The sequence below is a fragment of the Corvus moneduloides genome, chromosome 1 (assembly GCF_009650955.1).
Source record: "Corvus moneduloides isolate bCorMon1 chromosome 1, bCorMon1.pri, whole genome shotgun sequence".
Taxonomy (NCBI): domain Eukaryota; kingdom Metazoa; phylum Chordata; class Aves; order Passeriformes; family Corvidae; genus Corvus; species Corvus moneduloides.
This window is the reverse complement of record NC_045476.1, coordinates 55,326,191-55,340,298: the sequence shown is the minus strand read 5'-3', so window position 1 is coordinate 55,340,298 and position 14,108 is coordinate 55,326,191. Positions and strand designations below refer to the sequence as shown.

At 36.0% G+C, this 14,108-nt stretch overlaps 1 protein-coding gene across 8 annotated transcripts in view; it reads right to left on the bottom strand.

Annotated features, from left to right (window-relative positions):
• The window catches only part of SNX13 (sorting nexin 13), a 67,332-nt gene that overhangs the window by 13,475 nt on the left and 39,749 nt on the right, over positions 1 to 14,108 (bottom strand). For 5 of the 8 annotated variants that reach the window (XM_032110382.1, XM_032110413.1, XM_032110407.1 and 2 more), the window contains 6 exons: positions 12,864 to 13,057; positions 11,717 to 11,821; positions 10,118 to 10,250; positions 9,339 to 9,376; positions 4,924 to 4,993; positions 2,206 to 2,378 (listed from right to left, as the gene is read on the bottom strand). In XM_032110382.1, coding sequence (XP_031966273.1) covers positions 2,206 to 2,378; positions 4,924 to 4,993; positions 9,339 to 9,376; positions 10,118 to 10,250; positions 11,717 to 11,821; positions 12,864 to 13,057 — 713 coding nt within the window. The remainder of the gene's footprint in view (positions 1 to 2,205; positions 2,379 to 4,923; positions 4,994 to 9,338; positions 9,377 to 10,117; positions 10,251 to 11,716; positions 11,822 to 12,863; positions 13,058 to 14,108) is intronic. The other 3 variants (XM_032110389.1, XM_032110378.1, XM_032110400.1) reach the window with 2 other exon arrangements.

Genomic DNA, 14,108 nt, shown 5'->3' with positions numbered 1-14,108 from the left:
GACTATCAAAGGTAGAATTTAATTTCTGAACTTGCACACAATACTCACTTTTGAAATATAGACCAATAGAGTGTGCAAAAGGCTTATTACTTGGGATGAAGTTACTAGGATTATGAGACTATATAAAGATTTTCAAGAGAACTTGTGTATCATTCTAAAATTTTTTTCCTTTCCTACCGTGATCAAGCCTATCAAGGAAATTAAGCTTTTATCCCTGGAGAGATGGCAGCACTCAGTGTACACACAGGTTATCAAAATATGCTCGCTCTATATGTCATCACCTGTGCCTTTTCTCCAAGTAAGGACAGTATTGGCACTGGTTGACATGTATTCCACTGTTCTAGTATTGCAAGGAGAATGGCAGTCCCAGGGAACCAGAAGGGAAAGAGGCCCTAACACTCAACAAGGCTGAATATATTTGGTAAAATGCACAAAAATGAAAAAGTGACAAGAACAAAACTTGAAAAATCAGGACTATCCCCATACAGAATCTAGACTACCTGTAAAAAATAACCTTAAGGTGATAAAGAAACATACAGTATTCTAGGCTTTAAGAAACAACCTGGAAACAGGCTGCATCCTTTTCTCTCTAGAAAAGACCACAACACTACAGATTTAAAGATATGGATTCCGTTCAGCCCCTGCAAGATCTCTTCTTGCATCATTAAACTTTGGAAGGCCACGAAGATCATATAAAATTTATGGTCTGTAGGAAGAACCAAAAAGTAGCTCTTTACAACTTTATAAATCCCATTCCCTTGCAAGTAGGCCACATGGGAAAATAACTGAACAGAAGATGGTCTAGTTTTCATTTGGGCTCTTATATCTAAGCAGAAGCAATGTAAGCAACTAACAGCCTCTATTTTAAATATAGGAATTTACTTTAAATGACATTTATTATATGACTGACTAAAGGAACTGGTGTGAATCTATTCAGTACTCTAAGGAAAAAAAACTCATGTAAATATTTCAAACTGCTAACTTCAATTCCATTTCGGATCAACTATCTATTTTCTCTGAAAAACAAACAGTCCCTGCCTTTCCTATTCATTTTAAATCAATTACTCTAACTTTTTACCCTTAACATGTCAATAAAAATGTCTCAGACAAGCACACAAGACAGTAAGAATGTCTATTTTATTGCCAAGACAAAGCAAAAGTAGGGAGCATCTGAGATGCCACAGTGAATCACAGAAATCTGTTTACTTTTTGCAATCTTAGTGTTCTCGGATAACATTTCTATTCTCTGTAAATTTACTCAGATTTAGCCATCAGAAATGTTGAGCTTTCATATTGTGAACATCTTTGCTTTTGCTATACATTTCTACTCATGTAGAGCTATGTTGGTTTTAAATGACTGCCCCATATCAGCAGAACCCTAATTCACGGTAAGATCCAGGATTCTTCAGAACACTGAATTAATTTAAAAAAAAATCAATTTAAAGGAGTACAAAAATTGGTATTTCAAATTTATTGACAACACACTAAGATCATCAGAAATTCAAAGGGAAGTCAGACTTCATTTATAATTAATCCAAATATTCAACACATTTGCTTTTTTAATAAAGCCTTTTCAATTTTTATTGCTGCTGTAACTTTAAAATGCTAACTTACCTGCACAGAATTTGTTCTCTATGACTCTAAATTAATAACAGATCAAAGGGATATAAACCGACACTTCTGACTAGTTCGAAGGTTATGCAGTCAAATCTGACTTCTCCAAAGGCTTGGTTTAAAAGCACTTCAGCCTCCTTTTAAAAGCACTGCGTTTTCATCATTTTTTCATGTCAGCAGGTTCTACTTTGTACCAGCTGCTGAATTACAACTCTCTATTTCTTCCTTCTTTCATTTTAGGAGGGTTAAGAGTCTGAGAATACAAGTACAGCAGTAAAAGGCAGATTGCTAGTAGTATAGTGAAGTGCTACCAGCTCTCCCTTTTGGGACCCCACCAATTCTTAACATTCACTTAAAACCCAAATACCTATTTCCCAACCTCAGCTTTTATTTCTTAATCTCTGTGACAAATGTAACTAAAACACCACTGTTTGAGACCGACAGCACTTCCATACAAAGATTTAAGTAAAATTAAGCAGTGTGGGAAGAGGGGGAAGACTTTCCATCTCTTTTTCACAGAGCAATCATATAGTCATCAGTTATTAAAGTATAGAAACGGGCACCTATAAAGATTTTCATGAGCTTGGTTACCTGCTCAGTGATCCTCATGTGGAAGTCATGGAAGTCACTGTAGCGCCGATATGTCTTCCACATCTCCTCACCGTTTGCATTTCGTCGGTGGACGGTGATGGCATACAGGGCGTATGTCTTGCCGTGGTCATTACACACTCCTGCCACGGCATATGGGTCAGAGTCAGCATAGACTAGTAGTTTCAAAAACAAAACAAAAAAGGAACAAACAGAAAGAAGGAAGACGAAAGGACACAAATGTGAAGTGAAGAAATGTCTGGAATGACAGACTTGAAAGACAAAAATGGACATGCAAGCAAGAAGACTAAGCTATCCCTTTATCCTGAACACTGTATGATACCCTCCAAAACTTACTACGTAAACTTAAATAGAGATTAAGCAGCTTTAAAGTTAGGCAAGTTTCAATGACATGCAAAACATAAACAGAAAAATTTTCAACTTTTAAATAGTAAATAGATCTTTAAAAAAAAAAAATTTTAACCTGAAGAACTCAAGATGGGGGTGAAAGACAACTGTGAAACCAGAAGAAATTCTGGTCTGCAAAGTAGTCTAATCATATTGCAAAAGTCTGCCCATCAAAAAAGTCTATAAATACAAGACAATGATAGCAAGCTGCAAGCATTCAGTTTTGTTACTGGCATCAGTAGTTTGTTATTAAATCATCAGATTTTTATTAACTGTAAGATAAACTCCCCATGCTATTTTAGTCAACAGAAACTATATATACAGACGTGTGTGTACATATATATAATGCATTCTCTGTGTGTGCATATACACTTTGTATGGAGAAGTCAATTCATAAATGAAATGAACACATACAGGCTATCCAAAATAGAAGCAAACATCTTTTTGATCTCCATTAAATATTTAAGTCTTCTTGGACATTCCTCCCTCACAGAATTTCCCCAGTATAGCTTGTTTCAAATCCTTCCATTTTATTTAGAGAATAACCTTGATCCAATACTGTCTACACTGCACACCATTTAAATTGGCAACATGTTGCATCTCTAAGTAGTAAGCCAATACTCAGTTGGGAAACCTACAGTTTTCCAGTGGCTAGATGAAAGTATTTCTAACCCAGGTCTCTGAAGTTTTCTATGCACTCACACACCATAAAATACAATTCTCTTGGAAAATCAATTTCATTCTCTGTAGTACTTTCAGTCTTGATTTCTCTGAATTATAACGCTTTTGTCTAAGCAGCCAGGGAGCACCTGTAGGGTAGTGGCAGCTGCTGCCAATGCAAGAATTACACACTAGAAAGGTGAAGAGTGGGCACAGAGCATCTTGTCTTTGTGATCTACCCTCTAAAAAACAATGCTGAGTGCTGAACCCCCAAGGGAAAGAGCAGGCAGTCAGGATGGTGCCAGAAGACTGCCCAGAGAGTGGAACCAGAAACGCCCAGCCCCACAGATGCTGCACAAGCCCTGTCCTCTACGTTCACATTGACCACTTGGCCCTGCAGCCACCAGACTACATCTCAGGGGCACTGCTAAGTGGCACCCTTAGGAGAACGACTTCAGGCAGAAAAAGAAAGAAGTTCTGCTGCCCCTTATGTCTTAGCCTCTTAATTAGTATTTATTTTGCAACCCAAGACAATGTGAATTCTGCAACACACAGAGATAATCCTGCTTGTATACAACCTTCAAGCACAGTAAAGGATATTAACTGGCAGAGAAAAAGAACCTGCTCACAGATGCAGTTTAATACTATCTTGCAATACAAACCTGTACATATCTCCTGTTACACCTGGAGCATTATGTATTCACAGAGTCAGGCTGATAGTTATCCATACAGACTGCCATCTATAAATTTTACAGTTCGTGTGGTTCTAAGTTTACCTTTTTTTCTTAAGTCAAAAAGATGAAACTTCTACATTTAATTCAGAAAAGAAGTATCACATGTCATTTTAACAAAAAAGCAGAATTCGATTCTTATTTTCCCCTTTCCCCGAGGACTGACTACCATGACACTTGGATTGCACACTGCTCTCACACTGAGTTGGAATAAGTTTAATTAAAATGTAAAGTAGCTGAATGCTTGCTGACAGCATGTGTCCACCATATAAATGCATAGATTTAAAAGTGTGTTGCATAGTAAAATCTACTAAAAAAAGTATCTGAAGATCACTATTTAATTACCCAATGCAATCTCATTTAACTAGAGTATTTGCAAATAATAGCTGAGATTTTTTTATTTACTCTCATGTAATAAAGAAAAGTAATTTCTTTCTAGACAAAGTTTTTTAAAAGATAACCAAAAATGCCATCACCATAAGGACAGAAGTCACTTCCTTAAACTAAGTCAGGAAGCACAAAGAATAAGGGAAAAATATTATACTAAGAAAATCAAACAGTCAAACATTATAACTCTGTGACTAGAAAGAGAGATGGCTTTCAGAATTTTTTTAAATAATTGCTAAAATAAATCCTACTCAGTATTAAGTTTAATGAATGATTCTCCAGCAATAAAAGCAGTAAAAATAATAATAATACCATAAACCATAAAAATTAAATGACTTTTTAACTACAGATACATAGTCTGTGACCTACAGAAGAAATAGTGTAAAGATTTCCACAAGGACTTAATGGAAAATATGAATTCAAATGTTTTATGAGGTCAAAAAAAGAGAAAATCAGGATTTCAAGGACCTGTAATATTACAAAACTCAAAGTAAATGGTGGGAAAAAAGTAAGCAGACATAACAGATTCACTTACCAGTATCTGAGATGTATGCATGGAGCTGAACTGTCTCATCAGAAGGGACATTTGAAAGGTCATCTAAGGACTGCAGAGTGGGGGACATAATGGAGGAGGAAAAAATGGGAAAAAATATGATCAGAAATACATTGTATTTGAGAAGTGTTTTGATTAATCTAATTTTCAAACTTCCAGTTCACTACACTAAAAGCTTGGTGCACTGTAACAATGCAGGTGTTTGTACTACCTGGTTACCAAAGCTGTTCTTTTGCACAATATAGGGCCTTTCATTTCCCCCATCATTTTCACACATAGTTTTGTGACCACTCATATTTGATCAAACATATTTGCCACTTTGGTTTGATATCTCAACTCTAATGGAAGTACAGCTACAAATGGTCTTTTACTGAGCATTAGGAAAGAAAAAAAAAAAATAGACCTAAAGCAGAAAATCTCCCCAGCAACTGAGGAGATACAGATGTTGTTTAACAGGTCTTTTAGTTTTTACCGTCACATCATTCTGTTTTCTTTCAAATGTCTTTACACACTGCACAGATGTTACACAGCAGTAGAAACAAGAAGTTTTTCTGCTTTATGTAAAAAAAACCAGCCAACATTTTTCTCAGGAATACTTTCCATCGTAAAAAATGAACAGGTACATCCTCAGCTAGTTAATGCTCTGTCTCGATATCTAATAATTACTGGGATCAAAAGAAGCCTAATGGGTCTTTTAGAGAAGCTTTGCTTTTAGTTAAAATTAATACATCTGATTACTAAGATTTAACATAATCAAGACTGTTGAAAGACTTGCAGACTCAACTGAAAAAACAGAGGATGGGCCATTACGCATCCTAATCTTAAATTACCAGGTTAAAAAAAAAAGAGTTGGAGCTACCTAAGTAGAATTCACAGGCACTGGGATCCCAGTTACTTTATGTATTTTTCTCCAGAATTCTAAAATTCTTCAAAGAAACACATTCAGAATAAATATAGCTATCTGCTATCTTGTATAATTTAACCAAGCCGGTTCAATAGTGACTTACCACAAAAAGTTACCTAGAATGGGACTTACCGATTAGCAGTGCCATACCCATATCAAACTAAAACTCTACCTACATCAATTCAGTTTCTAAATCTACTCTGTATTCTTAAACATAGAACAATATATGAGATTATAACCAAAAGATACGCTGGACTTGAAAACATGACTTATTTAAAGACTCTGCTCTTGCTCCTTCTTCATCAACTCCACAATATCCCAACATAATACTCCACTCCGTCCTCCTCTAGTTCTCTACAAGGAATGGCTCTTCTCTGCCTCAACCACCTCAGCCAGTCTCTGCCTAAATGTCTACTACAGAAGGCAAGGGAAATAACATTTCTGTGATAAAGTCTAGATACCGAATAGAAGGCAGCTTTAAAGTGTCTGAATACATGTTACAGTAGGGAGTCTCCTGAATATCTTTATCACACAGCTTGTAGACTTAAAGTACTAAGGTCCCAGACTGAGAGAAGGTAGAAGAAAGAAAAGCCCTTTTGGGAAATCTGTTTTGCCACTACATTCTATAGTGCTAAAAGTTTATGTCTGTCGAATGGCAGAACAGATGAATTTATGCAGAAATATTTTGACAGTAGACATCATCTTTACCTCAAGAACTTCCCAATCTTTAAGTTACTGGATGCTAGAGAGTATTCTGGTAAAGTAGCACCATAAGTAGGCTGTTCCTTTAATCTTTACACTTGCTTTCAGTCAATTGTTGGACACAGGACTCTGACTTAGGCCATTCTTGAGCAAGTCCCTTGGACAGCAATGACCCTGCAAAGTGTGCTGCTCTATATTGCAGTGTCCAGTTTAGAAGCAGAATATCACCTGAGACTGGCTAACAGCAGGCATTTGTGGAAGCTTGAATAAAGTAAGTACTTCATATTCTGAAAGCTCTAAGATTTGATTATCAATAAGATAGAAGGGATGTGATGTTATAAAAGAAGACAAGTAACTGTCAACTGCTCAAGCGTTTTGTTTGCTACAAAATACGGACATTAAGGTACGGTTGTATTTTTTTAAAGGCATAATTACTTCTTGTTTTCCTGCTTCCCTTCACTGTCACTCAAGCTCAGATTTCTTTGTGATTACTGACTGGGGTTCAAGCTAATGACTGCCAGAAGTTCAACCCAGCCACTTCTGCTGCCCTTTAAGGTCTTGGATAGGTAACACCGGTGTAACTTCTTCTATTTACTCAGTGCAAAGCTCCCATTATGGATCCTTTAGAGAAAATCTGCAAGTCTATAAATATTAACAGTGGTTTTATACTCCCAAAATGTGACCTACTGATTTAATATAGTAATGTATCAAATCAAAAGGCAGAAATTAAGATATTTTGGTACAACAACTTTTCCTCAAAACAGTTTTGAGCCTGTCTTCCAAATTCTTCCAGTGGAAGTATGAACTGCAGGCAATTTATTGTATAATACGAACTTTAGGAAACACTCAACTGCTGTGGCAAGGCACTATACAGCAACAATTAATACAAGTAAATTAAAATGTTGAAACCTGAACAGATAACAAAACAGACAGACATTTAATATGAGCTAGTATCTCTGCCATTAAATACATTCACAGGAGCACAAGTTAAAAACCTAAAAATATCACATCATATCACAACTCAATCTTATTTAATACATTGTCATTAGCTACAAGTACAGAAATTCCTTGACCTTTGAAGTAACCTCTCCAAGGTCTATTTTTCTTATGTAACGGACTAACACAAGGAGTCAAACTATGTGTACAGAAATTTACACTTGACATGGAATTCAGCCAGCAAAAACTAATCTACCAGTATTCAAACACCTGTAAAAGCACTGAACACCTGGACTACTTTTGTGTAGCTCATATTGTTCTTTTCTGAACAATATGGACTACAGAAAAGCAAAAGTAGTTCTGCATAAAGAGAAATTTACTTATGTATTTCTGCTAGAATGTTCTTAACTCTTTTGAATAAATGTAGTATTCTATAAATACCCTTGTCACAACAAAAACAAAAGTCAAGACTTTGAAGAGTCCCATGAAAATACCTATTTGTATTGTAACAGTGCTTGATGAAGACTTTAGGACTTTCTAACTTAGCTTGGAAAGTCACATGAAATGAAGCAGCAGATAACCACCAGCCAGATGAGCCACCACAATGACAAATCCATAAAATTAACTCTGATATGTCACAACATTATTAGAAAGAGTACTTAGAAAGATATTTGAAAGATCTTTTAAAGAGATTAGTCAGTTAAAAGACTCTTGTGAAAAGTTACCAGAATTGTATGTAAATTCATAAAAAACATGGCTAAATTAAGTTTTTCTTCTGCATCTACCAGGAGTTTGCATAAATTGTATCAGCTAAACACCTCCCTTTTTCTTTGCATTTCAAAATGTAAACAACAGGAAAATAGTAGGAAAGAAAATCCCAATTTAAATGAAAACACACCCAAAACCCACAAAAAACCAAACCCCATAAACAACCAACCCCCACACCGAAATACATTTACATTAATGTTACGTGTATTCCTTCAGAATCCTTCATTCCTTTTGCACGCAAGCAGGATCTTATCAAATGCAGTAAAACTCCTAAGGAGCTATAGCACCTTCCAAGAACAAACTAGAAGGGCCCAGGCATCATGCAAGTCAGGAAATTGCATGTAGATTGTAAATCTCTATGTAAACCTTCACAAAACTAAAAAGTTTGGAAACATACTCTGATATGCTCAACTGAACCTTCTGCACCTTGTGGCTCAGCTACACACTGTCTACAGAAACATGGGGAGGATAGATATCAAACTTTTCGTGATTTTTCCTTTTTAAGTAACTGTATTTGCATTTTTGGTTTAGGTACGCTCATTTAACGAAGGAAAGGTTTTGACAAACTGACACAGGTCAAGAACCACTTACAAAATTGAACTTGAAATTGGTCAGATTAAAAAACAAAGACTCATGGCTGGAATGAACTCCAGATACTTTAATGTTTCCAAATCAAGCCTTAATGAGAAAAAAAAAAAAATCAACCAACAAAAATGTAATAAATTGCACATTTTACAGTCTATTTGAATTTAATCCTTCAAGGATTTGTTTTCACCTATTACTATGTAACCCCAAATTTATATCTATTTAATAAAACCAAACAGGGATATAAACTGACGCTTTCCATAAATTAACTGTTTCTGTGAGAAACAATGTAAAATTTCATCAAACATGGGAAAAGACAAAAGGAGAAGTTTTATCTTACAGAGTAATTAATAACCTGTGTGTTTCAATTTGATTCAAGAACTTTTTCAGAAATTCAACTGCAGTGAAGTAAAACTGTAATGTACATAAGTTAATCTGTTTTATCACTCTTTCTCTACTGTTGAGGAGAAAAAAATAATTAAAAAAAAATCCAAGCACTTACCAGATTTATGCTGCCAGTAGGAGACCCATTAAAAGATTCTGGGAGCAGTGAGGAAAAGAAAAGGAAAAAACAGGTTAGAAGATTTTCCCCCATTGTAGGGCCACACATAAATAAAATGCATCCACAAAACATTATGGAAAAAGGAAGGACAACTTTGGCACTGGACAAATGCTGCACGCAACATGCAAGCATTTCAAATTTCCAATAAAGATACCTAAAGAAATATAAGTTTATAAAGATACAGATCCTAAATAAATACTTCAAATAACATTTTTTTAAGTTTATATCTCCACTGATACTGCTTCATTAAGGAGCTTGTTTAATAGTGAAAAATTTCCACTGGATTTGTACTTCAGTTAACAAGAACAATGATTTTACTTGCTTTAGAAAGATGCATCTCCTATGTATACTTTCCATTTCTATTTCCAGAGAGGAGTAGAGTTATGTATTAAAAGACCACAATATATTGAAGAGCTTTAAATACTTTAAAAGAAGAAAGTAGAATGGAAGAATTGCCTATTTGTTTAAATGACAAACTTGTTACCAAGACCTGACAAGAATTTCTATGAGATTAATAAACTTACTACAAGGAAAACCCTGTGTGAGTCCTAAAACAATTTACACACAAAAGCACAAGTAAGAAACATTAATTTAAATATCAGAGACACCATAGGAAGTATTTAATTTTCTAAAAACAGTGTGGATAATTATTTTATTTTCGTTTTAAAGCAGAGAAAAGAATGGTCCCAGGAAATACCCTTTAGAGATACAGAGCTCACCTCCTTCACCATCATCTGATCCTCTGAAACTGGGATCCTTCAGCATATCCAGCTCGGCTAACATACGCACATACAACACATTCTGCTTGAACGAAGGGTAGAACCTCTCATCTCGCAGCATCAACTCATACACCTTATTGAAACAAAAACGCTAACTTCAGAAACACTTTTTCCATTTTTCAATTGACCAGACTAGTTTTCATAAATTTTACTTGAACAAGAAGTATCTGTGCATACGTGTCTCTGACTTAACGAAAAGGTTCTGAGAACTCATTGTGCCAGAAGTATAACACAGTCTCAGAAAATATCTAACTACTCAGTCGTGCACATCTAGGAAGGGAAATAGCACAACAGCTGCAAATGCTTCTGTCCTCTGCTCTTAACCCTTCCAATTGCACTATAAACCTATCTGGTCTTTATCCATTTAATAAAAGGTTATCTCAGTCCTTCCTTGTGGATAAACCATAAACATAGACCTGCAAATACTTAGGGCAGGAGGTGAGAAGAGGGAAAGAAAGGGAAGGAAGATACCATATGTGACCTTTGCGACAATTTCCAGTTTAGCCAATACAATATAGCCCTAACTCTCAAAGATTTAACCACACCAGCTCAATTTACCTTCACAGCCTATACAACGTATATACATAAACATACACGTATCTATACACAGCAGGAATTAATTCATGATGTTTGGATACTCCTGTCAACTCTAAAATATTTTAATGATTTTTTTTTCATGCATCACTGTTCAAGTACTATCATCTGGTACAAATAGAAAAGAAACCCAATTCAGCCATGTTTGAGGAAGTTCATTTCTTTTGTAACACATGGGAAATTTATACTCTTCAGCAGAATTCACAAGCAAGGCCCTTAACTTACTTTGAGCAACACAGATTTCACAAGGTGTTCATTAGTCTTAAATGTGAGCCTCAAATACAACAGCGTGATTCTAAGTTCTACAGCTCATATCACTAATTTTTAGCATGAATGAGAACATTAAAGTAATGATCTAAAAAAAAAAAAAAATATTTCAGACTGGGTATGTAAGTTACTGCCAGAATATCAATCATTTACTTTTCCTTTTAAAATACATATATTAGACTTGAGTGATAAAGTCTACATATGCAGGTAGTAAAAATACTGGTTTTTTCATCCGTACTTGCTGCTTCACTGTCCAAGTTTGCAGAAATAGACCAGCCAAAATAATTTCTGGGAACAACTATAGAATTTAATATGGGACCATTACATTCACCTTTGGAAAAGAGAAGTAAAACTGGACGAAAATGGTACGTCTTATTTAGTCTACTCATAATGTTTTTCTTAAATTGCTGCATTAACACAAATAAAAATATGATAGTTCTAAACTGTGCTTCATATTTAGGTTCATACAGGACACCTACTCCTGTCTACTGCTTTGAAAACTATGGGCTAACAAACAGTAAAGCAAAAGCTGACAATTTAGAGTGTGTTTTCCATAGAATAGAAAAATGGTAACACAGGTTTTAGGTATTTTACTTCCTTCTTTTTTAGTATCTGTAATTATGTTTTATACTCTATAGCATTAACAGTTCTTATGAAATAAAGGACAATAGAGTATACCTTTCTCTGAATGTCATCAAAGATTTCAGGTGTTGGATCCTCATGGTTCAGTGTTTCTGCAAGTTTTGCTACTAAGTTGTCATCAATATTAACTCTTGGAGATGCCTGTCATAGAGATCTAAATCAACTTTTGCAGCATAAAATTAAGAAAGTTCTACTTTCACAAATAAAATCCAATGCAATGCTGCAACTCTCTAAGTAAACTAAATTTCTTCTTCACAAATATCTCTATAACTGTCTAGAACATACAACAGGAGTCAGATCCCCTCCAGCCCCAAATTAAGTTCAGAGTTTGTATTAAAACTTCGAAGTTTCACAATTAAACACTAGGAATTGCCTCAAAAAAAATTATGTAAACATTTTGAAGCAGTACCTAAATGAGATTTACTCAGACTTAAAAACAGCTTTTATTTTTGAAAAAAGATTTAGATTCAGAAATTAAGAACAAGCCAATAAAAAAGTAACAGGATAAAGTCCTGAAACATCTGAGGAAAGGCTAACAGTTTGTTAACTCTGCCCATTTCTGAGTGAGAGGTGAATTTTCTGCACACACAAATTAAGAAGAAAGATGTTTTGTGAATACAAGTTGACGAGTGGTTTCTTTCACAGAGAATCCATTACTGCCTATTGCAAGACATCCAATGGTGATATTTGAGCAATTTACACAAACAGTTGTAGAGAGGCACGGGAAGCGATTTCATTTGATAACTCAATCTTAATCCAATTTTGGACAAATATTCGGTTCCATTTTTGTATAAACACTTCTTAAGGGGGCAAGGCAAGGGTGGAGGGCAGAATAAAAGGAAGGAAAAGGACAGCATATGCAGAGAGACACTTTTATTCTGTCTTTGCATTGTCTCTAGTTTGTCTATTCTAAAAAGTCAACTTCTCAGGAACACGTTCAGTGCTTTTGACAGGACAGTCAGTGGCAATATGAGCCTTTAAAATGGGGGGAACACAAAAGAGGAAGACTTTCTTACTGCTTGACATAAGGAGAGAGAGAAGATACACAAGTAATAGTGTACATGTCAACATGTAAGCAACTTGTGCTATATAACAACCATTTTATATTAACTTAGTCATAACTACAAAGAAGTATCTGAACAAAGAATAAACACCAAATATTTCAGAATTAAGTTATTCCTACCTTTTCTGATAAATATTGCTCATAAACTCCAAATGCAGCTGCTCTTAATAGACCCTTGGTCTGATTAGTCTGATGTTTTCCATCTTTCTGCCGGCTTTGAAGTACCTCCAGCTGTTGCTGTGCTGTAACCCTGTATCCTTCCACTGTCATCCAGAAAAACAGATGTGCTTGGCCACCAATCTGCTGCATGTAATCTACAGAAAACAGACACCACACGACCCTGGTTACTGTGGTACATCCTGGAATAGGAATTCTCTGTGATGTTGACTACAAATGAACACCAAGAGCTGGTTATACATCTGGAATACTTACCATATACAGTCAATTAAAAACATACTATATACGCATTGGCAATAATCACTAAAAAAATGTGAGAGCAAAGTCTAGGAACTAAGCACTGAATCCTCACATGCACATGTAAGAAGAGAATCCACTGTTACCATGAGAATATAACAGGTTTGTACAGCATGATACAAATGAAGTTCAAACCGAATTTTTAAAAAGCAGGTTCTTAGAATCATAGGATCATTTAGGTTGGAAAAGATGTTCAAGACTGCCAATCTACCACTTCCAAGTCCACCACTAAACCACGCTCCTAAGCACTACATCTACATGTCTTTTAAATACCTCCAGGCATGGTGACTTAACTACTTCCCTGGGCAGCCTGTCAAGTTAATGCTTCACCTTTTTGGTGAAGAAATGTTTTCTAATACTCAATCTAAACCTCATCTGGCACATCTTGAAGCAGTTTCCTCTTACCCTGTTGCTAGCTGCCTAGGAGAAGAGACCAGTCTCCACCTCACTATGGCCTCGTTTCAGGTAGTTGTAGAAAGTAATAAGGTCCCTCCTGAGCATCCGTTTCTCCAGCCTAAACAACCCCAGCTCCCTCAACCACTCTGCCTAAGACCTGTGCTTCAGCACCTCAATGTCTTTCTTGTAGTGAAGGTCCCAAAAATTCAACACAGGATTTGAGGTGTGGCCTCACCACTGCCCTGGTCCTGCTGGCCACACTACTGCTGATCCAAGCCAGGATGCCATTGGCCTTCTTGGCCACCTGGGCTCACTTCTGGCTCATGTTTAGCTGCTGTCAACCAGCACCCCCAGGTGCTTTTCTGCCAGGCAGTTTTCCAGACACCCTGCCCCTAGCCTGTAGCGTTGCCTGGGGTTGACAGAAGTGCAGGACCTGGCACTTGGCCTTGAATCCCATACAATTGATCTTGGACCATCACTCCAGCCTTCTTCCCT